Source organism: Mus pahari, chromosome 15, assembly GCF_900095145.1.
Source record: "Mus pahari chromosome 15, PAHARI_EIJ_v1.1, whole genome shotgun sequence".
NCBI lineage: Eukaryota > Metazoa > Chordata > Mammalia > Rodentia > Muridae > Mus > Mus pahari.
Window position 1 is genome coordinate 55,348,701 of NC_034604.1, and position 26,035 is coordinate 55,374,735.

The window sequence follows — 26,035 nt, forward strand, 5'->3', positions numbered from 1 at the left end:
GAAGGCCAATCCGTGAAGGCACATTGTCTTTTACTACCTGATGCTTAAGTCGGGTGGTCAGCAAGGACGTAGTGATGTGCGCCTTCTTGTTAACAGTCAGGATGTATTTCCAGCTTTTGTGCATTCTACTGCGGAATGTTCATTTCAGACAAACAAGTCAACGCCTCCAGTATTGTTTCAGAGTGATCCAGAGAAAAACGGGAGAGGCTTGGCTGGATCTTCACTATTGAATTTCATTACTTTATTGTGTTGGGTGGTATAAGTCATTTCTCCTTTTGCTCTAAATTAAGCTTTTTTTTTTTTTACGCAAAAAGGGAGGAAGGCTTTTAGAGATTATTTAACCTTGTGTCCCTCTCCTATCCTCAGAAATAGCTATTCTGAAAACTAAGTTGTACTTGCTGTCTTTCTTAAATATCCTGAAAAGGAACGTGCCTTCCAATCCCTTCTAATTACTATTCTGCTACTGTAGTGCCTGTCTGAGGACCATTTATTGTTTGTTTGGGGTTTGGGTTGGGTTGGGTTGAGTTTTTTTCTGTATAGCCCTGGCTGTCGTGCAACTTACTCTGTAGACCAGGTTGGCCCTGAAATCAGACATCCATCTGCCTCTGCCTCCCAAGTGCTGGGACTAAAGGTATGAGCTACCACCTCTAGCCCCTAGGCTTTAGCTACAGTAATATTCATTATAGCATTGTTTGTTTAGACTAGGAAAGTCTGGAAAACAACAGAATATTCAGTTGGAATTGGTTCGGCATTCCATCACTACATATTTCCATAGTCGTTAAGAGTAATACTGGCCGGGCAGTGGTGGCGCATGCCTTTAATCCTTGTATTTAGGAGGCAGAGGCAGGCAGATTTCAATGCCAGCAGCCTGGTCTACAGAGTGAGTTCCAGAACAGCCAGGGTCTATACAGAGAAACCCTGTCTCGAAAAACTAAAACCAAAAAAAAAAGAAAGAAAGAGAGAAAGAAAATTGAACATATGTGCACACACATATACTTGAAATTTTAAAGTCTTTAAAATATTGAAATGTGAGTTTTATATAAGCTAAAGGGGCTAATGGGTAAGTAGAGAGGTCTTAAATCTATATCATTTGCCCACTGAGATATGCGTAAGAAGCTCTATTAGACGTTCTTACCAAGTTCAGAGCCCAACAGGGAGTAAGGAGCTCACAGAACTATAAAATAGTCCTAAGAGTTAACGGGTTTCTTCAATATAATTTTTTTTTTAAACTGTGTACTGTGCCCTGCATTTACATCATTTCCAGCCTTCTCTCCTTATAGATCCACCCCTGTTGTCCCTCACTCCCTCACAACCGTATTCTATATACACACATACACACTCAGGCATATGTATAATAGAGGTCACTTATACATGGCTGAACATTTGGGATTGGATAACCTGTCAGGGAGCTCCACCCCAGAGAAGACTGACCCTCCCTCCCGTAGCAGCCATTACTTGCCTTCATCTAGAGGTGGGCACTTGAGATTCCCCACATCCATGTTGGGTATTAACTAGTGTTATCATTGTGATGGTTTGTGTATGCTTGCCCAGGGAGTGGCACTGTTTGGAGGGGTAGCCTTGTTGGAGTGGTGTCACTGTGGGTCTGGTCTATAAGACCCTTATCCTAGCTGTCAGGAAGCCAATCTTTTCCGGTTTGCTTTCGGCGGAACAAGATGTAGAAGTCCTGCATCATGCCTGCCTGGACTCTGCCATGCCTTGATGATAATGAACTGAACCTCTGAGTCTGTAAACCATCCCCAGTTAAATGTTTTCCTCATAAGAGTTGCCTTGGTCATGGTGTCTGTTCAAAGCAGTAAAACCCTAAAGTAAAGTAGTCACTGAGCTGGGTCTTGTTTAAGTGACCGTGTTGTTAAGATTTCGTGGCAGTAACTTACTGTCGTATATAGAAGACACCATGTCATAATCTACATTAACAAAATCCTCTGAACAATGTAGTGGGGGAGAGCAGAGACCAAGAAAAGAGAGAAAGAAAGGATGGAAGAAGGGAGGGAGGGAGAGAGGGAGGGAAAGAGGGAGGGAGGGAGGGAGGGAGGGAAAGAAAGATAAAACTGCTGTTAGTGTCAAATGCTGAGAAACAGGTTGAGTAGATGATGATTCTGACCCAAAGCATGTATCCAGTCTTCTGGGGTTTTCAATCCCTCCATTGATTCCTGCATCTGATACCGACTATCCTGTGTGTGTGTGTGTGTGTGGGGGGGTGATCCTCCGCACCTGGGGCAGGACTTGTTGTATTTGTTCTAAAGGTGTTGCAGTTTTCTACTGGTTTGTTGGTTTGTGATCCTAGAGATGGACAAGCCAGCTTCTGTTTTTTGAATGCACCTCAACTTCTTGGGTTTGCTCTAATTTTACCCAAAACACACTCTGATTACCAACCAGGGAGCTTTTCCTGAGGAACACTGACTTTAAAAAAAGCAAAAAACAAAAAACAAAAACAAAAAAACAAACAAACAAACATAAAAACCAACTGTAGCTGCTTAAAATCTAGATTTACCCACAAATACAGATGCAATTACCTGGACACGATTGTTCAAATTTGTGTTCTACTCTTTTTCAAAACTTCTCTCTTGCTGGGCAGTGGTGGCGCACACCTTTAATCCCAGCACTTGGGAAGCAGAGACAGGCAGATTTCCGAGTTCGAGGCCAGCCTGGTCTACAAAGTGAGTTCCAGGACAGCCAAAGCTACACAGAGAAACCCTGTCTTGAAAAGCAAAAAAAAAAAGTCTCAATAAGATGTGTGAAATTACATTAGTAGATGAGAAACACGCACTACTCTTCTATAATTTTGTGGAATGTTTTGCTAGATTTGTACCTATCTAAATCCAATTTAGTTCTCCCTACCACACCAACTGAGCATTTATAACCCTCCACCTAAGATGCCTTGTGTGTGTGACTCTCATGTATGCTATGGCCAATCCTAGTTTGCTCATCCTTCGGAACTCCTTGCTAAGCCCTAGACAGACAGTGTCTAACTGTTGTACCAGTTTTCAAAGTGGGTTTTTTTTTTTTTTTTCATCTTTCCTTGATCTGGAGTGATGGTTCAGTGGTTTAGAGCACCCGGAGATCACCCACATCAGATGGCTCTCAAGCACCTGTGACTCCAGTTCATGCAATCCAGTTCCCTCTTGCATCCATATATGTGGTGCACAAAAAAACCCATGCACGCGCGCGCACACACACACACATGAAATAAAAATACATCTTTTTTTCATTTTAATGTTTATTTTAGGGTTGACTTAAATTTTTTACAACTCAGGCTATATTCCTGTTTCATAACACCCAAGGGAGCTTTTGTAAACCTTAATTTTCACATTCAATTTTCAGTAAAAATTTTGTACCTGAAAATATGGTCAAGTCCTGTTTCATCAGTTTTAAATAAAAAATTACCTTAAGTTTTAAACAACGTCGGTTTTATTTTGTAATACTTATTCGTACCGTTTGCATTAATATTGTACGTCTCAACATGAACCAAGACGAAACTCTTTCTTTGGGGATGGGTCTAACACGTTTTACTATGCGCAATTTTCTTGTTGTCAAGTTTTTCTATTCATTGCGTAATGTTATGAAGTTTCTATCAGAATTGTTCCTTTCCGATCCAGTTTATTCAAAGGGATACGAACAGACATCGGGCGAGGTTCTTTAGGCGCCCTTAAAAAATGGGGAGGAGGGGAGTTAGCAACCCTTCAGGAGCCCTGGACTTTAATTACTAGTCATCAGTAGGCAGTAGGCAACGCTAAAACCAGCCACTTCCCTAACCTAGCTCGCCCAGGGCAGCTTTTCTCTTTCCATCCTAGGCCACCACCTATTCCGACCCCACAGTACTGGAAAAGGGGACGGCCCCAGAGTGACCTGGAAAAAAAAAAAAAAAAGGATCAAAGGCTATAAACCGCTTCAAACGCGGAAAGGAAGATCACTCGACGCCCAAGGAGGCCAGAAGCTTTCATTGGTCACCTTTGAAAAAAAAAAAAAAAGAAGGTGACTCCCTAACGCGCTCTCCTGACGCACAGCAAGACACTGCCCTCGGGGTCCGAAGTGACTAACAGGTAGCAAGCGCAGAGCCGCGGCCGCCCGGAAAAGGAAGTGAGCCCGGGCGGGAGGGGTAGGGTGGGGCGGGGGGAAAAAAGGACAGGCCGCCACCGGGCCTGCGCAGTCCCCGCCCCCCCGGCCTCGCAGCGCGCAGGCGCAGCTGGGCGGGACTGGGTGACGCCGGGCGCGTGGGCTGCGCCTGTCGCGGATCCGGTTCCGCCCTCCCCTTGTCAGCCCACCCTCCGGAGAGAGCGCCCGAGCTGCCTTTCCCAGAGTGCTCCGCGCCGTGAAGAAGCGGCTCCCGGGGACCGGGGGCATTTTGTGTTGGCTGGAGCTAGAGTAACAAGATGGCGGCCTCGGCGGAGTGACGGGTTCCCTCCGGGCCGGAGCCGGCGGCAGTGGTGGCAGCGGGACCGCCCGCCCTCGTTCGCCGCGCCCCTTCCCCAGCCCGCGACGTCGCCGCGACCACGAACGACACAGCGGCGGCCGCCCGATTAGAGCAAAGCGGCCGAGCTTCAGCAGCCGCGACCACCCTTCGCGAAACGAACTGCGGCCTGGGCCCTCTTCAGCGAGCGGCGGCGGCGGCGGCGGCGATCCGGCTTCTCCCTGCCGCCCGTGCGCCCCGTGACGCCGACCGAGCCTTGGGTTTAGCTTGCCCCGCCGCGCTTCTCACTTCTGCCGCGGGTGGAACAGCCCCGGAGGCTTCCATCCTCTTCCTGGGGTGTCGGGGCTCGGCCCCCCGCCTCCATCTTCGCGTCTCAGGATGGCGAGCAGCAGCGGCTCCAAGGCCGAATTTATCGTCGGTGGGAAATACAAACTGGTGCGGAAGATCGGATCTGGCTCTTTCGGGGACATTTATCTAGCGATCAACATCACCAATGGCGAGGTAATCACCCGGTTCGGGGGTGGGGGGAACGTTAACGCTGGGCTTTTTTTTTTTTTCACCCCAACCCCCCCCCAAGTACTCCGAGCCTCTTCCCACAGCACGCACGCACGCACGCACTGGGGAGTCCAGAGCGAGCCAGTTTTCCTGGCTTAGCAGCCTCCCCCACTATTTCCATAAAAAGGAAAAACCCGATAGAAAGTCAGGATAAACTCTGAGGTTTCCCACCTTGTTCAAAGTATCTCATTTTAACTGTTAAGATAAGAAGGGCGAAGTCGTATGATCGCCGTGGTTTTCTTTGTATTTCCTAAATTTAACCTGGGGTTCTTGTTCCAGTTAGAACAGTTTCCTTTAAAAAGTCTTGCCTTAACAATCCAAGGTTGGCTGTTTTCTGCACGACTCCTTTAGAGGACATTGGGGGGGGGTTCGCCTTTGCGCCCCCCCCCCAAAAGCCTTTGAGGTTGCTTGTGTTTTGTAATTACTAAGGTGGCTTCCCCATCTTTTCACGTCCTTGTAGTGGCGGCTAGAAGCAAGCATTGGTAACATTTCTTCTCGTTTCCCAAGTGAGTTTGAATATCTGTAGGGATTTTGATACCACCGTCCCCTTTCCTCTGCAGGAAGTGGCAGTGAAACTAGAATCCCAGAAGGCCAGGCATCCCCAGTTGCTGTACGAGAGCAAACTGTATAAGATTCTTCAAGGTGGGGTTGGCATCCCTCACATACGGTAAGCACCTTTGAGCACGTAGTCGAACACAGAGGGAGTTGCGAGATGGTGAAAGGGGTTGAGGCTGGTAATTGGAGCCGATGAATCGGTCTTGGTGCTGGGTCCTCCAGATTCCACAGTTAACCGTAATCGTTGGGTAATTTTTATCTCTCCAACTTAGTTGAAAATTTGTTTGTTGCACTGCTGCGTTTAGCTTCTGTCATTTTTCCGCTTCCCAGGGCTTTCATTTGCAGTTAACTCTGCAGGTCGTCTTTGGTCCCTACGCGGAAGGGTTGGCTTCTTGCTACTTTTAAGGAGATACTTTGGTGTTCATACGTTTGTCCCCTGAAGTGGTTTTGAAGGTGTGGATGTAACTGAGTTTAGTCTATTGGGGTTGCTCTCGGAGCTGGTTTGGGAAATGGCTGCTCTTTTGTTGTGTTTTTGTTCCAACATGTCTTCCTCCTCCGCTTAGAAAATGGCGGAGCGACGTGACTCAACCCCCATATTCCTGCCTTCTTCTCAGCTTGGAATCACAAAATAAGCTTCCTTTAGCAGCCTAAAGTGGGTTAACCCTGAAAAGCCAAGAATTGAGTTTCATAAGGCCATGAGATTCTGGGGAGGAGATGGATGACATGACAGTATGTGATCTCTGCGGCAGATGCGACATAAACTTGTGAAATTGTACTCATGTGAAATCCTTTCCAAAGTGCTCGTCGCCTTTTGCTTTTGTGAATGGTAATGTTTGCTGTGTTTCAGTGCCTACAAACTTTATGTGTAATGGCAAAGGCAGTTTTGAACAGCACCAACTGTTGAAATCTTGTGGTCAGCTGTATAAAAGAAAGCCTCACTTGACAACAGTTTGATAAATAGTTTCAACCTGTTGAGTTATTTTGTTGGTAACATTTAAAGGGAACTAGAAGGGAATGAATGGTAAATAGAAATAATCAGGATAGAAAGTGCTCTTCCAAAGATTTTTAAATATTATTAGAATAATTTTAAATTTAAATTTTGCTTTTGAAATTAACCTTTTTAAAAATTATAGTTTTACATCTCACCTGTTTCCTAGCAGTACTCAAAGATAACATTTGCAAACAGTCGTAGTTGAGAATTAACTGGTCGGCTACATGATGTATTCTCTCTTCCCTCTCTCCTCCCTCCCTCCGCTCCACCTAGAATGGGCTGTGTAGACCAACCCCTACCCTGGGCCAGGGACTCAGAGATCACCCTGCCTCTGCTTCCTCTGTGCTTGGAACAAAGCATTAAGCCATCCCTGGCTCCCCCGCCCCCACCCCACCAATCTTAAAAGAATTGTCTTCAACCTAAATACTGTTTAAAAAACATTTTTTAAAAAAGAAACATTTTAATAAAGATGTTGGGAGATAAATAACACCACCGGTCATTTGTAAATGAGCTCTTTGAAAATAATCCAGATTTATGTGGCAAAGATGAAAGTGAAATTGGAGGAGATCCAAGTTTGAGTTTTTGATCATTTTTTTGTCCCTACTAATATTTACGATCATGGAGGGAAATAAGGCCCTCGGTCCCTGCTGATCTGCTTTCATCACTATTGTTTTTCCTGGGATTTCTTAGAAATACAGTCAGCCTGTAGCAGGTCATTTGTGTTTGATTCTTTTCATATTACCCTTAGTTGGGAGAGTTATAAATTTCACACACACACACACACACACACACAAAATAAAACAAAAAAACCAGTCATTGCCTTTTCAATGCTAAACAAATGCTAATGTGTTTTGTAGCTTATTTAAGGACCCTGCAGATACAGATCCTTAAGGGCAGTGGGTAGTATACTAAGCAGATGAACACATTGACTTGGGAGCAGACTAGTAGGTGCCTACTATATGTGAAATGGTGAGTGCAGGGAGAGTTAAGGCCTTGTAAGCTTTCTGTGGGTGTGGCTAAATAGATTAACCAGCCTTTTAAATTAAGGCTTCCTGGGAAAGGAGACTGATTCAGGAAGAAACCTTGGTGGACTGGTTGGGGAGGGCATCCGAGACTAGCTGGCTTCTGGGAGTGGTTCCTAAAACAGAGCAGTAATTAGAGAGGGCTGGAGAGTGGACTGGGGTATTCAGCAATGGCAGGAATGGGTACATAGAAACAAATGGTGGGTTGGGTTTTGTTTTTGTTTTTAATTATTTTTGAGACAAGAGTCTCATTGTTCTGGCTGGCTTCAAACTCAGATTGTTTTGTCTTTCCCTCTAGTGCTGGCCACCCTAACTGACCAGTTCATTGGTTTTAAAGAGAAGTAGGATTTTCCCATTCTTTTTGTATATTCCTCTGTATTTCTATGTCACTTATGCATAATAGGTAGATAGACACACATACATATACATATATATTAAATACTAAGTTGGCTGCTAAATAGAGCAGTCTGTTTTATCCATTAGTTGATATAATTTAAAATTTTTAAAAATATAAATTCTTACCTCATTGTACCCATCCCCCTTTCATACTTTGGTTTGTGTATGTACACATAATCTGTTTATAAGATGATTTTAAGATAATCTGGTATATCCTAAAAGAGACTTAGTTGTGGCCTACGAAGGTGGTAGCCTCCCTCTTCCTCTGTACTTTTTGCCCTTAGAAGTCTAGCCTTCAAGAGTATGACATCCAGTTGTATGGTACAAGAAACTAATTTCTTTGGCTTGGGGATCACTGGAAGCTCATCTAGAATTACTGTCACTTTTATGTTCCTTTTCTATTTGTTGTTCTCAAGTCAATTCACTTTCTCTAAAGGAAGAACAGTTTTAATAAACAAGAAGAGTTCTTACCTAAGTGGAACTGGTTAGGGATTGGATAATTGAGCTCTATATCTGCTCAAGACTCTTGAAGCTAGGGTGGTCTAGAGTCAGTCTCTTAACCTCCTTAAGGCTCATCAGCTTCCTCATCAATACAATTAAAATTACTAATTTATGTTTTTAGTTTTGTTGAGGGTGGGAGAGTACTGAATAGAAAGAAATGTTTAGGAGGCAGTTAAGAGCATTTAAGGTTCTGCATCGAGGTCCCAGCACCTCCCGGGGTGATGGGGTTGCTCACTGCTGTCTCTAACTCCAGCTCGGGAGTCTGATGTTCTCCTGTCCAGGCTTTTGCACATATATTCACATAGTGACACACTTTTTTTTACTCCCAAGGAACAAATGGGAGATGTATTCTTCTGGGTAAAGAACTCATTTCTTCCCAGCTTTTTATGTTTTTATGTTCTTCCCAGCTTTTTTTGGTGTGATTAAAGATTTCCTATTTAAAGTGTTTTTGATTGCTTAATTGCAGATCTTTCAGTTCATGAGTTTTTAAGACCTGCTTCCGGGTGATAGTTAACAAACATTTTCTTTTTCAGAGTTTGGTGCTATGTCAGAGTCTAACCATTAAATAGTTTTTTATGAAACTACCTGCAAGACTAATAAATGCATCTGCTTCTGGTCACTTTTAGATTAACTCTTTAGAGAGACATGGTAAAATATTTCTTCTGTAGGAAAACTGTGTCTAAGAAGGTGCTTTGGATCTGGGAACATAATTTTTCTTGTGCTTTAAAACCACATCTTCCTGCGTTTGCATGTAGGAAGCATTAGTGAATACATTCACTGCTACAAGGCGTTTAAACAGTTGCAGTCTTAGACTTCTGCTTTCAAGTATGTATGTTGTGAATAAGGTTGTAATGTTATAGAGGAAAACAACTGTTGAAAATGTTAGGAAGTGACTTCTTTCAAAGTGTATCTAAATTCAAGTGTACTAGAAATGGTTTGTATTAATTTGTGGGATGGTGTTTTTGAGCTGACAAAACCTGAGAGAATATCTACTGTCCCAAATTTAAAAAGAACATCTGATACAAATTAAATTTTGAGTTCCTGGCTCCTTGTTCTCCTGAGAGCCATTATCACCTCCATGTCAAGGTCATATCATGCCTGCTCTACACTCCACGCCTTTATTTGATACTGAGAGAGACATACTCTCATTCACTATCTACAGTTCTTCTGTTTCCATCCACACATAATTAAATAATAATAATAATAAAACCACAAAATCTGGCTTAGAGTTCTACAAATAAGAAAAAAAAATGTATAGAGAAAAGTCTAGAATTTGTTTCATCTTTTTGAGTCAGGGTCCCACCATGTAACTTGTCTAACCAGGAACTCAGCCTTGTAGACCAGGTTGACCCAGATATCCTTCCTCCTCCAGAGTGTTGGGATTAAAGGTGTTCCCCACTACTTTTCACTAATTCAGTCTTTAAAGTGGGTTATTAAGTTACTTGAGTATCTTTTGTACCTACCGGGAATAAAAATATCTACTTTGGTTTAAGGCTTAGATATATTTCTATATAATGAAATGCAAAGATGCTAATGTGTGGTTGAATTAGTGTTGACAAATGTATGCCCTTATGGAGATAGAATTATGTACATGCATTGCTTATCTTTTATAAACTACAATCTGTGACTATTTTTTAGGGTAATTTTATATCATAGTTGTGTGTCATTTTTTTTCTAATTTGATGAAAGACTGACCAAAACAAAGCACAAACAACAACAAAGCCTTCAGGTTGCTCGTCTGCTTCTCGCCTTAGGTACTCTGTAAGAGTGACCTGACAAAACAATTGTGTGCTTGCAATGCTTCTGCTTGAATACTCAGTTGATAACTTCAGTTTGATTCTCGTTTGTTTGTTTGTTTGTTTGTTTTCGAGACAGGGTTTCTCTCTGTAGCCCTGGCTGTCCTGGAACTCACTCTGTGGACCAGGCTGGCCTCGAACTCAGAAATCTGCCTGCCTCTGCCTCCCAAGTTCTGGGACCAATTTGATTCTCCTGTTCTAAAGGCCTAGAATATTGCCATTCCCTGGTCTCGGTGACCAGTGAGTGGAAACGTATTGCAGCTGTTTTAATAAGGACTTTGAAAGTGCCATACAGAAGAATTAGTTGAGAAGCGTTAAATGAAAATTGAAAAGGCAAAAGCCAACTGGATTTGAATCTAGAATTCTATAATTTTTAAGGCAGGAGGTTCAAGAACAGCCTGAACTATGTTGCTCTCAATAATAATAATAATAGCAATAATAATCTAACCAAACAAACAGGAAAGAGCTTAGTAGTTAAGAATGTGTACTGCTCTTACAGGAGATCTAAGTTATATTCCCACACCTATTAAGGGTGGCTAATGACTAACTCTATCTCCAGAGAATCCAACTCCTCCTCTGTGATCAGTCCACTTGTGATACATAGAAATATTTTGGAAAAATAAATAAAATGAAAAACAAGAGACACATTGTCCACGTGTTTTATGTATTACCTCTTTTAATCATCACAAGAATCCTATAAGTTGGTAGTTTCATGTAAAAATAACATAGTATATGACATAGATATTTAAAGCCTTATAGGGTGATTAGGATGTGGAAAATACAGGAACAACCATACTACACTATGTAGGATTTTAATAACTATTGCCTATCTGCTCAGCTAATTTATCCCTATTGTTCCTAAACAATATCAGTAAGACCTTGACCTTAGAGTTGGCTCATGCCTTTAATCCCAGCATTTGGGAGGGAAGCTGTGTTAGATGGGTCTCAAGTTTGAGGCCTGCCTGATCTACAGAGCCAGTTCTAGGCCAGCCAGGGCTACCCAGAGAAACTGTCTCTGAAATATTATAATGGATTCTTTGTGCTTAGAGTGCTATACTGTTAACCTCATACATCCAAATGATTTGGTGATTTTTGTTGTTTGGTGAAGGAGATACCTAAAACTGAATTAAAAACATTGTGTTTTGTGTGCATTCCTATAATGCTTGAACTCAGTCTCATTGCTAGGCTCAGCATAGCCTTCAAGTATAAAGAAGCTCTTACTGTGACTTCATTGTATGTGTCTGTTTGCTTTCTCAGTCCAGCTGTAGGAATAAACACTGAACATATTGAATTCTAGAAGTAATTGATGCAAGTATGGTTAAGTTGCTTAGCTTCTAATTGAAATGTTCTCTAGTTCTAATACTTACATTGGACTAAGACTGGCTAATGCACTGGGCTAATGCTCTTTTGCCTTGAATACTGATGTAAAGAAACTGCTGTGTCACTGAAATTTAATGTCCCAGAACCATGTGTGTGGTAGAGCATACATGTAATTTCAGAATTCTAGGCCAACCTGGGCCACATGTGAGACCTTGCCTTTTTAATGTTCTTTAGCCTATTATAAGTTTAATTACTATCTTAGCCATTTAAAATGTCTAAGTCAGTACCAAGTAGAGGTTGCTGTTTTGGGAATTTGTGTGGTATGTGCTGTTTTTATGCTTGTTTATTTTTTTAAGAAAATGGTTACAGTGACTGAAGTATAGGTAGTATAAATTGCCCCATGTTTGATTTGTATTGCCTGTAAATGTACAGTGGAGAAATTTACAAGTGACATTGTTGTCCTGCCCTCCTTTATCTGAACTTGAAAAGCTTGGAAATAGTTTCATTAAAAGTGTGTCATACAGCCGGGCATGGTGGCGCACGCCTTTAATCCCAGCACTTGGGAGGCAGAGACAGGCGGATTTCTGAGTTTGAGGCCAGCCTGGTCTACAGAGTGAGTTCCAGGACAGCCAGGGCTAAACAGAGAAACCCTGTCTCGAAAAACCAAAAAAAAAAAAAAGTGTTATACTTAGTACTTAGTAAAAATGTAACAAGAACCTTCTGGATTTATGCATTCTCTACTTTCTCTTTTCTTCACATTTATTATTTTTGTTAGTTTGAGATGGGGGTTACTATGTTGATGGCCTAGAACTCAAGATCCAGCAGCCTTAGCACCCCAGTGTTGGAATTAAAGGTGTGTGCCTGTGCCACCACGCCTGTCTTCCTTTGTCTGTTCTTGATGCTTTTTCTTATTTATTGTCTGGAATTGGTTTTGTGTGGGGGCTGTTGACACTGGGTTTAAATTATTCCTAATACCAAATGGTACTTGGTGGAATCAGTGTTCCAGTTTTGAACTTCTGCAATTTTAATTCAGAAATGAATATTATTACCTTCAAATAAGTCTAGTGGTTGAAACTGTCTTGGTTAAGTTAATATACTTAAACTTATAAGCATGCTTATATAGCATATTCAAGTAAGTTGTATATAAAAAGCTTTTTTTTTCCCGATGAGTTCCCACTGTGTAACAGCAAGTTTAAAATAGGCACACTTCAATGAAAAGTCAATTTTTGTTTTTTTGAGTATGTGTTATGAGTCAAAGCAGGTGGCACCAGTTACTTTGACTTCCTCTGGAAATTAGGACAGCCATGTTTAATTCTCAAAATGAGATTGAATATGTGAGGGCATGAGAGTTTTCTTAATTTCAAGAGGATAATATATAAGAAAGAATAAGCTTCAAACTAGAAGCTAGAAGCACTCGGTTGCTTTCATTGGTCAGTGTCTTAATTAGAGGTGTCTGTTTCTATGACAAAACACCATGACCAAAAGCAACTTTGGGAGTTTAGCTTAGAATTCCATAGTACAACCGAGGGAAGTCAGGGTAGGAACTTGGAGGCAAAAACTGAGTCAAGCCATGGAGGGTTGCTGCTTGCTCGCTTGCTCAGACTGCTTTACAGCAGCATCTAGGACCACCAGGTGGGACCTCAAGGGCTTGCACCACAGGCTTGCCCACAGCCAAACTAGTGGGAGCACTTTACAGATTGAGATTCCCTATTCCATATGACTCTGTCATATGTAAAAGCTGACATAAAACTTGCCAGCAGTCAGATTCAAGGGACAGATATCATTAAGGTTGTCTATTTGAATCCAGTGAAGTGAGCCTTTCTCAGACCCTAACCATGTATAATAATAATTAGCCATATGGCATGGGTGGAGAGATGGTTCACCATCTTCTTGGGTATGAGCATTTGTTGCTCTTTGAGAGAATTGGAGCTCTATTCCAAGCACCAAGGTGGCAGCTCACAGTCATCCATACACACATACATATATGCACAAATACTCTAACTGTCCTTAAGATTTCTATAACTTTTGTTTTGTTTTGTTTTTCGAGACAGGGTTTCTCTGTATAGCCCTGGCTATCCTGGAACTCACTTTGTAGACCAGGCTGGCCTTGAACTCAGAAATCCACCTGCTTCTGCCTCCCAAGTGCTGGGTTTAAAGGCCCTGCGCCACCACGCCCGGCAAGATTTCTATAACTTCTAGTTAGAGTATAGAAGAAATATTAGAAATAACTTTAAATGACAGTTTGCTAATGAAAAGCTTGGCCCGTTTAATGTGTATGACTTAATTTTTGTCATGTAGAGTTGTAACAGTCATTACCCTAATCCAGTTTTAGGGTATTTTCATTGCACTCCTTAAAGGTACCCTGAACCCATTAGCACTTACTCTCTATTTCCTTGCTGGCCGCAGGACACCAACAGGACACCAACAGTTTTATTTGCTGTATGTGTATGGTTAGTTGCCTATTAGGAAACTAATGATCAGGGGCTTAGACGTATAGCAGTGGTAAAGTGCTTGCTGGGCCTCTGGGAGCCCCTGGATTTGATCTACAGCACCAAACCAAAACAGCAAGACTATTAACAAATTGTGATTGATATGCAGATGACAGCTGTATTTTCCACTTCCATTGAGTAGGTAGGTGTATTTTAATAGGTGAATCTCTTGACCTTCAGTTGTCTACACTTTGCCCCATAGTACTACCACTGTTAGCAGTGTTTAAAGGATTCACAACATGAACTGCCAAAAAATTTATTCGTTGTGATTTTTGTCAAACTTTAAGTAGTCTAATAAGAATGCATTGCTTTAACCAAGAAAAACATAAGTAGAATAATGGATATAAAATGTTTTTTTTAGTGAATTAACTAGTGAAGAAGAAGATGTAAAGTAACTGGTTCCTTTTTGTATAGGAACCATACTGGTTACGTGCAGTTTATTGTGACTATTCATGCTTTCACCTCAGTAAAAGTAACTTATTCTCAAGTAGACCTTGTTCTCTGAAGGCTGAGCCTCTGTCTGCTTAACCTAGACCTAGTCGTGGAAGCCTCTCTAGCCGCTATACAATTTCATCTAGGCCTAGAATGATTTCAGCCTCTGAGAGCTCACGCATTAGTTCTTTCTGATCTCTGGCTGGCTGATCTGCAAGCTGACTGAATCAGTCTGGCTTCTCTTTCTTGTCGTTTCCCCCCCCCCCCCCCCCCGAATTGCTCTGCTTGGCCTCAAACTAACTCTATCAATCTGTTCTGATCTTCTGGCTCCTTCTCATTCTCTGACTTATTCTCTCCTTATCTGTGTCTACTTTGTTCTTTTCGCTCTTTTTTGAGCTTTCTGTAAAGCCCTCCCAGTAAAAATGCCTGGTTCCCCTGCCCCTCATGGAGCTCCCCTTTCCTCTCTTCTCTTGAGAGTTGGGCATATCCTATTCTGTCAAACCTTTTTTTTTTTTTTTTTTAAATGTGTCACTTTGCCTGCCACATCATTTTCAAACATGGGTCCTTCATTCTACAAACGAACTTTACCTTCATTGTTTGGGATTAAAGGTATACGCTAAGGGTGTGTCTGTATTCCAGCTAGAAGAATTAAAGATGTTGTGCTAAGGGCTCAGCCACAATACAGCTAGAGACAGGCTTTTCAGTAAATAACAATCTTGGTGTTCACAGTGTGATCAATTATCCTGCAACAACTCCCTTTATCGTACAATGTAAGGATCAGTCTTATTTTATTTTTTTATTTTTTGGAACTTAGTATTTAAGTCATCATATGAAGTTTGGATCTTGTAATTCTTTTTCTGACACACCTTATTTGACCATGCATATCGCATAGTAAACAAAGATAATTGTGAAAGAAGATATTATTCGGCTTTGTCTTGTTAGCTAACTATAAACATCAGACTGATAAATATGCAGTAGCTCGCGTGGTGCTACAGGCTTTATGCTGATGAGAGAAGTCAAGAGTAAGTACAAAGCCAGAAGAGAATGTTCCACATGCCCTTCTACCTCTTTCTCCAGCTCTGACATTATTTGGGGATACTCCCTGGGCCTTGGAGAACGAGATATAGAAGTCCTATTTAAGACCCATTTTCAACAGTTAATGTCAGCACTTTGACCAGTTAGAGTCTCCACAGTTAGCACATAACCCACTTCCAAAAGAAGCCTGACTGCAGCTGACGGCAGCACTGGTGTGTGGATATAAGAATATTTAGAAGGCATTCTGATCTGCATGCAGTCTCTAGTCAGCAATACAACAGTGGTCTGATATTAGAACCAATTGATATGAGCTTTATCAGTATTTCCTAAATCTCTTGAATATCACTTTTGAAATACACTACAGTTCTGATGGGTGGTATTGAAGCAATGATAGTATTGAGTATCTGAGACCATTAATTGAAATAAACAACTTCAAAAACAGAAATACCAGCATTCTGATCTGCATATAGTCTCCAGTCATCAATATAACAGCTTCCCTAGCAGGGCCTGAGTTCCCAAACCACAGGCTTTTCTTCCTGGGAATATTTTATAGTGAAATCTTTGTATTCTTGTGTTAATACTGATGCTATTTATCAACAGTGTAGCATAGTAGAGCAAAACTGTAAAAGAAGAAATAGCATTAAAATACCTATACCTGTAAGTAATGCTTTTGCTGGTCCTTTGAGAAAGGATCTTAGCTTACCCTGGAGCATAGGCTGGACTCAAGCTCTCCCTCAGGCTCCTGAAGGCTGCTGTTACAGCCAACATTCACAGATTTTATTTTTCAAAAAATCTTGGCTTTACTACCTATTGGTATTAGCAAAGAAACTAACCCAGGTTAGGCTTTTATGTCATTTATAGCAATTTTATTTTTTTCTGTAGACAAAGACTTGCTGTATATAGCCAAGGTGGTTCCATATTATTTCAGAGAAGAACCTGTGTTTGCAGACATTAAAATGTGAAAAAACTTGGGGTAGTCCTTGGGACAAGTAAAATTAACAGTAATCGCACTTGAGTTATTGGGGGGAGTTCACTTAATGTACATTATAACACTGGATAGGTAAATAGTTCCTCTCAAGCAGGCAAGTCTGACCCTGTGTGCCAGTACTACTTTTATAATATAAACTGAGCAAAACTGGGATTTCTTTGCAAAGGATAAACAGCTAAGTGCAATTTGGTGTAAAGGGAGACATGAGCGAATGGTAAACCTCTCTGAAGTGTGGGGTGACTGATGGAGTTATTTCTTCATTTCAGAGCATTTGTCCCAGGTCAGGGGAAAGGCTGCAGAAGGCTACAAAATTGGCTGTGCTGGTGACAGTTGGTGTTTTTGTGTAACAGTATAGTTGATTATTCCGTTTTGTTTTGTGACTAGAGGAAAGGTTACCTTAAATAAACAATATAAATCATCTGGCTTTGAGTGAGACAGGATCTTCTTAACTCACCAATTCTCCTTAGTTTCTCAGGTGTGAGCTACCATGCCTAAGAAATTGCTTTAAGCCTTAACCTTAAAACAATTTAAATTTTATGATATTAAGTGATAATTAATGTTTTGTATTGGCTTTTCTTGTATTGTTAGGTGGTATGGTCAAGAAAAAGACTATAATGTGCTAGTCATGGATCTCCTGGGACCCAGCCTTGAAGACCTCTTCAATTTCTGTTCAAGAAGGTTCACTATGAAGACTGTACTTATGTTAGCTGACCAGGTATGTGAACTTTTGACAAAACAAACAGATGAGAAAGGTTGTTTATAAAATGCCAATATTTCATAGAACTGAGTTGTTTTTAGGTTTTATTTTGTTTAGTTTTTTTGTTGTTTTTGTTTTGTATGTGGTGGCACAGACTCTTTGAAAACACCAGCATGCGGGTGACTGAAGAGGGCTTCCCTATCCAGCCTGGGCTTTGTAAAAGATCCTGTTTATGATAAAGAACAGCAAAGAATTCCCTCCCCCCCCCCCTTAAACAACAACTGATAAGGCACCCAAATTACTAAATGAGTTTAGACAAATTGATGCTTAAGGTAAAAAAGTCTGAAAGTACTAATAGCATTAAAACAGATCCCTAAGTTTGCCTCTTGGTAGCCCAGCTAACTTCAGACTCCTTAGGTTTACCACTGGGAAAACGAAAGTAGATCAAGCAGCCCTTTCTAGGAGCCTAAAATCAAGAAGAGAAAGGTACGAAAACAAGTTAAGTCAGGGTTTTGTGATAGAAGAGTTAACACTAGTAATGGGGAAAGAACAGGAAAGGACTGAAGCAAAGGCCTTCTTGCAATGTAGTACTTGGCAGTTGTTTCTTGTAGGGCCCAGAGAGGTGCACCTGCTTTTGCCTTCTGAGGGCTGGGACTAAGAGTGAGTTGCCACCACATCTAGGAGCCCATGTATTTAATCATTTCTACTCAAAACAGGCCAAAAGCTATTACCAGTTTAGACCTGAATAGCCAGCAGGCTTGAAATAATAAATGGGGGTCTTTGCTGTTTGCCTTAATGTTCTCATGCCGGCATACAGACTCTTAAGTGATCTGACCTGCTGGAGTGCTTGAGAAACGCACACTGCTTGCTTTTATCTCATTTCCTCTTCTACCTCTTTTCTTTTTCAGATGATCAGTAGAATTGAATATGTGCATACAAAGAATTTTATACACAGAGACATTAAACCAGATAACTTCCTAATGGGTATTGGGCGTCACTGTAATAAGGTTAGTTAAATGCTCTTTGCATGAAAGAACAAAGAGTACGATGTTGATTTAAATTGCTTTGATAAACTTTAAAAAGCCATAGTAAATTGAATATGCTGTAATTTGCTTAAGAGATTGTGCTAGAAGGATAAATCAGTTAACTCTATTAACTTAGTAACTTGAAATATGTTGCTCTACAATTGATCCAACCAAGGTTAGTTTATTTATATGAAAATAATAAAATTCCAAGGGCTTTTTAATGAGCTTTAATTCAACTATACTTAACTTAGACAATTGTATCTAGTTTTCATTCACTTAAATAGTGAAAACACTTACATATAATCCTTCCTGAATGAAACAAGTCAGATTTTTAACCTTAGTCTCTAAAGTGTGGGTTTTGTAATATATGCACTTGTGCCAGTGTGGCAGCCACCGACCCATCATCACTATGGCTGAGGGTGGTTGGTACTGAGAGTTCTTCAGTCCTTGGATTGTTGTATGTAAAAGAATAACTCTTGGGCCTGCTTCAAAAGTAGCTTACAGTTTATTACTTGGGTTTCAGGTTGGGTGAGATCTCCACCCCTACTCCATGCTTTTACAGGAAAATGCTGACTAGTGAATTGAACATTTGTGTAGCAAAATGAGTGCTTATTGGGGTTCCTGATGATTGTTCCACATATGGGGTGGTTAGGTTATGACGCATGATTGCAGTTAGAAACTAATTATATTGAAATTTTTGTCTGCAATGCTTAGTTTTATTGAGTGAATTGCTTTCTTTATTCATTCAATGTTGAGCTCGGGCAGACAGGCAGCATTGGCAATGCACGAAGCATGTTCCGATCTGATGATCTCAGAAATTCTCAACTTCAGGACAAACTGGGAGGAGGGAGGTTTTTTTTGTTTGTTTGTTTGTTTGTTTTTTGGAAGGAAACTTCCCATTTGGTAACCAGGTAGGGAATGTGGTGTTTTAGGTCCAGCTGTAAATGTTTACCTTTGTTTGCCTGTATGAATGCCAACTTGGAGCCATTATTAGAACTGGTGTTACTTGTTAATGCTAGAGATATTAATGTTGGTCTGACCAAGTTTTAGGAAATTAGATTTTTCACTTAATTTCATATATTGAAGGGCTTTTCAGCCTTATAATTTATCTCGCATCCCCAAATTGCATATAAAAAAGTACCTTCTCTCTTTGAAGCATCCAGGTTCCTAGTTATTACCATAAAAACCTGGTAATTGGTTGGAAAAAAAATACCAGTCTTAATTTTTTTTTCTCCTGCAGTTTTGGTAGTTTGACTCTTCCTTTGGCCGCCATTTCCCAACCCTCTCCTTCCTGTTTCCTTGTCCTTAAACACCCGATGTGCCCACGTGACCCCTGTTCTGCATAGTGGCAGAGCAGTGAGTACATGGCTTTTGCCTTTAACAGTGGCCTAGATAGTAACTCCTCGCATTCTTTCCCCCGTCTTAGGAACAGTGCGTTTAGCCACATAGATAGTTGTATTGGGAAGTCCATTTTTAGAATCTGTCCTCAGTACAGACAGGAAGATGATTTGTAGCACTGCTTACCTGTAGCAGTTTTGAGAGAGACCATAGGATGGAAGTGAAGTGCTTCATTTAAGATTCAAATAGAAATGTTCCTCTTGGACACTTACTTCAGTGTCTTGTTTCTGTAGTTGTTTTGGTGTTTTCTGTACTACTGTAGTTTGAAAGTGCCCATTGTGTAAGACTGGCTCCTTCAGTCAGCTTGTACCAGTAGATTTGTATATACAAGGGATAGGCTTGATGGGGTAGGGGCAGCTTCCGAGTTTGGTTTTTGAAGTTAAATTTCTTACTTGGAAATTGTTCTGAATTTGATATTGGAGTAGCCACTCCAATCTTAGTGAATTTGCTCAACTATTCCAGTAATCGGCCCTGCATGGTTTTAAAAATAAATTTTAAGGTGACTAAATGCCTTCTACCTCTTCCTTACTGAAGATTTTTCCCCCATACATTCTTTTGGGGGGAAGGGCAGATTGTGGTTTTAAAGATTGCAGATCCAAATTCCCCATTTTTTATTTAAAAATTAAAGAGCCAAATGTCACCATTGATATCCCTGTTTCAGGCAGTGACACAATCATAGTGGCATTAAAAACTTAAGTATTCTAGAATTCAGTGTTCTTGAGCATGTGGTTTTTATTTGGAAAACTGAGAAGCTACAGTGCTTGGTGGAAGAAGGATGGCATTTGGCTACCCTGTTCTTTCTCTAATGCCTCGGTGTTGCCTGTCTGCGCCGGCCATTGTTGCAATGTACGCAATACTGTTTGATGCACTGCCACCTCTATTGTCTGTTCAGTGTTTAGAATCTCCAGTGGGGAAGAGGAAAAGAAGCATGACTGTTAGTCCTTCTCAGGACCCATCTTTCTCAGGATTAAACCAGGTCTGAAACTGTCTCCTATTCCAACCTCAACCCCAAATTCATGTGCTTTTCTTTCTTATTGTTTTAATTACTTTTATTTAATTCTGGGGAATATAGATCTTGCTCAAGCATCTCTTATGTTGGCATTATTCAGACATACTTGGCAAACATGTAACATTACTAAGATATTTTCATGGCTTTTGCTTAAAACTTTTAAAGCTTAGATCAAGCCTGAATGAAAATAGGATATTGTCGTTGTTTTAGATTGCTAACATTGATATGAGGAAATGCTGTTAAGTTTAGTGTTGGAACCTTAAATAAAAGCTAGGTAGACTAGGTTTGGAGTCTGAGAACTTAACACACAAATTGAGTCTCACTGTGCTGTAGTGAACGCTCTGCTGTACTGTCCTCTCCTTCCCGGAGAGCCTCCAGTAAGTATAGGTCAGGTTTATGAGTAAAGAAACTGAGTGGTCACTGACCATTAGTAACACAGTGACTGAATATATGACCTGATTTAGATTTGGGCAGGCTAAACAACCCAGGAAGCTAATTTACTTGACATTTTATTTACTTCTCTAGAAGTTGTAGTCTTCCCCCCATGTGATTATTTTTTGTTTTTGTTTTGAGACCAGGTCTCTGTAACCCAGTTGGCCTAGAACTTAATATATACGTGAGCTGGCCTCAGATTGAGAGCCATCCTACCTGCCTACCTGTGCCACTGTGCCACTATGCCAGAATGAATTATTTGTTTGGTTTTCAAGACAGGGCTTCTATGTGTGGAGACCAGGCTGGCCTGGAGAACACAGATCTACCTGCATCTACCTTCTTAGTGCTGGGATTAAAGGTGTACATACACCACCACCACCCAGCTCTGTTCTGAGTTTTTATAGAGACAAAGGAGCGTTTACTTAAGGAATGTGAATTTTGGTGCTTCTGGAACCAACAAGTCTTTAGTTTTGATACTATATTCTCTGAAAAGATTACATTGACATAAATAACCAAAAAGTGAAGGACTGTGCGGTGCTGTGCACTGGTTTAGTCATCTGCATTACCTCTCACTGATTTTCTCAACTACCCCTGTGTTTTTGATTTTTGGCGTGTTCAGTACTGTTGAGGGGCTAGCCTCCTACTGTTGAAAAGTTTTCGTATATTCAACCTTATGTAAAGAAGAAATGCCACTATTGGACTGAGTTGTGGCACGTGCCTATAATCCAGCAGGAGGAGAATCACCGAAAGTTCCAGGCCAGGACTAGTTGCATAGTGAGTTCCAGATAGCCTAGGGAGTTAGTTGCATAACCAAGACTGCTTCTCAATAAATAACCCCCAAACACCTCACTGCTGCGGCTTAATCTTGGTTAGGGGTAAGAGCACATGACTTACTGCATTTATTATAAGAGGAAACAGTTTGTAGAAACTTAATAGCCTGATTTTTTACTTACCCGCCCATCTGTGTATTTTGCTTACATTTTGTAGCATGACTGCTTGATAATCTAAATGCTTTAATATTTGTTAGTAAATACTATACAAGCTAGTTAGGTTGCAGTTAATTACTATAAGCTCATGGAGTAACTTGTCCCACCAATGAAGATCGCCTGCGTCTTTGCAGGTACAGTTCTTATGCTTAACTGATACTGACTTTCCTTACTGGGTTCTCTCCCTTTATGTAGTTTCGTATAAAGATCGGGCATTTAAGAAGGTAGTATTTGCTCTGGGGTTTTTTGTTTACTTTATATTTTTTTGTTTTTAATACTGTTTCCTCATTTTTGAAGAAGATATAACTTTTGAGTGATGAGTTTCTTGAATCAGTCTTTGGTTGTTTACACAGTATCTGCTTATTGTGTACCAGCTGTCAGACACATTACATCTACATTAGCTCACTTCCCCTTCTCTGAAACTGAAGGGAGTAACAAGACTTGTTTTAAATACCATGAAGCTGAATATCCTTTGCTAGTTTTTCTGTTTTCAGTGTACATCTGCAGAACTGTGCTTATTTACTATTAGTATACTGATGCTGGTTTTCATATTAAGATCAGTGTGAGCTGTATGTATTAAAGTGCTTTCCCATATTCCTAAATAACTTGATTGCTTAGAGAGTTTAATATTAGGCTTACAATATATCTTTCAGTAGTCTGGTATTATAGTAGACCAAATGAAAGTATAGTTCATAATAGCTGGCAGAAACAGGTTTTACTTTGGTTGGGGATGGGGGTATCTCACTATGTAGCACTGGCTAACCTGGAACCCTCCTTGTAGAGCAGGCTCTCCTTGAAGGAAGAGATCTGCCTGTCCTTGCCACTCAAATGCTGGGAATAAAGGCATGTGCTGTTACCCCTGGCTGATATTAACCCAAGTAGATAATTTGCTTACATGTTTTAAAAGATTAAGTTAACACATTTCCTAGAGCATCATAGATTCCACACTGGCAGAAAAGACCCAATACTTTAACAAAAAGAAGAATAATGTGTAGCTATAATTAGAAAAGAGACACTTTTACATGTTTTCTATGTGCACATAGAAATGTCTAGCTTGATAATGTTGGAGATAGAATTTTATTATAGCATAGTATGGTAAGTAGGGCATTTATAGAAGTTAAAACTTGAAATACATTGGTAAACAGAAATGAGTTTTACCTTTTCATCAAAAAGTAGGTTTCCCTTTAAAAACTTCAGTTTTGTAAGCCAAATTTGAATTACTTAATAAAATGTGCTGTTAGTACTTTGCCATGTAGATTATATACAACTAAACATTTTTTTCTAAAATGCTAATGTGATTTGGGTTAGTTTATTTAAGCAGATAATTTGTAAGCTACCTTAAATGCTATGCTTTTAAATTTTGGATTAACATTTTATATTTTTCAGATATCTTGTGAAACAATGTAATGCATGCTTTTTTATTTTAAAAAATGTTTTATTAACAGTATCAGACTTTGAGGATTATGTCATTGAAATAATTAGCTTTCTATTGACATACTGAAGAGTGCTCTCTGTGGATGAGAAGATACCTAGAAAGCTGTGCATAGATTTGAAGCATGCTTGTTTTATCCATAAAAATGGGCTGTCAAGTTTCATGAGCATCCTTGACAACTCTGCTGTGGGTTATATATATTCTTACTGTGAGAAGACAGGCTACTATGGGTATAAGAATTGGGCAGATGAAGTTACACACATAAGGATAAATTACTAGATATACTGAATGGAGGGGTGGTTGTTACTTACTGGTGAAGAATAGTAAAGGCTTATTGGGATGTTAAATCTATAATCTGTTCTATTTAGACTACATTTTGATATTTGAAAATACTAATGAGTAAGAGAACAAGGTTAGAAACCTAATGTTTCTTTATTTCTCTTTTAAAGTTATTCCTTATTGATTTTGGTTTGGCCAAAAAGTACAGAGACAACAGGACAAGGCAACACATACCATACAGAGAAGATAAAAACCTCACTGGCACTGCCCGATATGCCAGCATTAATGCACATCTTGGTATTGAGCAGAGGTGAGTCTTACCAAAGCCAAAGCCAAGGCAGACTATTGATGGCTTTTCTTGAGTTTGTGTTTACGTTTCTTAGTGTCTTGGGGTCCTTGGCTGAGGATCTAAGGCATTGCTTACTGTCTTACCCTTGCTATTAGCTATTGCACAGAAGCCAGTTCAGTTCATCGGGGCTTTGTCATAGAAAGTTAAATGTCTAGTATAATGGCATATACCTGCAGTCTTAGCACTAGGAGACTGAAGCAGGATGTTTGTTAATGATTCAAGGTCCTCCTTTCTGGGCTACAGGACAAGGAATAGATTCAGCAAGGTTCTACATTATGAAACCCTATCTAAAAAGGGAAGGAATGAAAAAGGAATGGAAGTTGGAAACATAAGTATTTTGATAATTTCTTTTGAGGCTTAACATGCCTTGTTTGTTTGTTTGTTTTCAAGACAGGGTTTCTCTGTATAACCCTGGATGTCCTGGAACTCACTCTGTAGACCAGGCTGGCCTTGAACTCTGCCTGCCTCTGTCTCTGCCACCCAAGTGCTGGGATTAAAGGAGTGTGCCACCACTGCCCAGCTTTCAGTTTTTTGGTTGTTTTTTTTTTTTTTTTTTTTGATACAGGGTTTCTCTGTATATCTCTGGTCTTCAGGAGTTGCAAAATTAAGACATATCTTCTTACTTGTTTTTCATTTGTTAACTTTTAGAGAGTCGTCTAGCTATATTGGCATTCTTTTTAAAAACATACTTTCAAGTTCTATGACAGTCTTCAGTAGTTATCCCTGAATAGTTAACAATCTATTTTGAACATTATTACTTTAACTGCCCAATTTTGTAAGACACCAAATAGATCTTTATCTTCATTTATGAGCATTTCTTTTCTTTTGTGTACAGTGCTTGGCTTTCATGTTTTCCCATAATCTGGTTTATAAAATAATGTTCTCTTTTCTAGTCGCCGAGATGACATGGAATCTTTAGGATATGTTTTGATGTATTTTAATAGAACCAGTCTGCCGTGGCAAGGACTGAAGGTAAGTAGACAGTAGACTCTAATTATTGAGGGTAACTGAAGGAAAAAATGAGGCAGGCGATCCCAGAATTTGGGAGTTGGCATAGGCCTAGTAGGCAACATAAGGAGCCCCCTCCATTTAGAGGGAAGAGACCTTTGTAAGGGGAGAGAAGAAAAGGAAGAAAATAACAGGAAGGTGTTTTCCAAATCTGAGGTACAGCCAAAGCCTTTAACCTAAACTTAACCATTTTAGTAGGAAATTAGTTAAAAGCAATTGTTTGTTTCCTTGTGCTGGTAGTCATTAGTGACCACTAGCCTTACCAAGGTGCACTCAAAGGTGGGATTTTGATGTTGAGTGTATGTAAGTAAATCAGTAGTATAGGATTTAATAGCTATTTTGAACCTTTAAAGGAAAACAGTAAAATGCCCAGTTCTTTCATGCATCACATTATCCAATATGAACTTGATTCCATGCATTTCTTTACTTAGTTCTCACATACTGAATCTCTAGTATATGTCTCTGCTCAGGGAGTTTAGTTGCTGTACTTCTTCTAAGTATTAAATCAATTTATCTTTGCATTCTTCCTTTTCTTATAGGCTGCAACAAAGAAACAGAAATATGAAAAGATTAGTGAAAAGAAGATGTCCACTCCTGTTGAGGTGTTGTGTAAGGTAAGTGCATGATGAATGTGTAAAGAAAGTTAATGTGAGCCAAATGTGGTGGTGTACACCTTTAATTGTAGCACTTGAGAGGCAGAGACAGTCTTGGTCTATATACACAGCAAGTTCTATGCATCCAGAGCTAAAGTAGTAAGACTAAATAAAAGAAATGATATGGGCTGGAGATATGGCTCAGGTGGTTTAAGAGGTGCTAGGTGTGCTGTTGCACTTGTGCCTTTAATGCCAGCATTCTATAGTCAGGGTCAGGTTAAATAAAGTAGGACTGCCCAGACTATGGAGAGAGATCTT

The 26,035-nt window shown here is 40.2% G+C and overlaps 1 protein-coding gene across 4 annotated transcripts in view; it reads left to right on the top strand.

Annotated features, from left to right (window-relative positions):
• Nucleotides 1-4,271: 4,271 nt before the first annotated feature.
• The window catches only part of Csnk1a1 (casein kinase 1 alpha 1), a 33,103-nt gene continuing 11,339 nt past the window's right edge, over nt 4,272-26,035 (top strand). For 2 of the 4 annotated variants that reach the window (XM_021214949.2, XM_029547147.1), the window contains exons 1-8: nt 4,272-4,930; nt 5,545-5,651; nt 17,098-17,224; nt 18,115-18,213; nt 20,522-20,605; nt 23,938-24,077; nt 25,010-25,088; nt 25,664-25,738. In XM_021214949.2, coding sequence (XP_021070608.1) covers nt 4,808-4,930; nt 5,545-5,651; nt 17,098-17,224; nt 18,115-18,213; nt 20,522-20,605; nt 23,938-24,077; nt 25,010-25,088; nt 25,664-25,738 — 834 coding nt within the window. In that variant the 5' untranslated portion in view covers nt 4,272-4,807. The remainder of the gene's footprint in view (nt 4,931-5,544; nt 5,652-17,097; nt 17,225-18,114; nt 18,214-20,521; nt 20,606-23,937; nt 24,078-25,009; nt 25,089-25,663; nt 25,739-26,035) is intronic. The other 2 variants (XM_021214950.2, XM_021214952.2) reach the window with 2 other exon arrangements.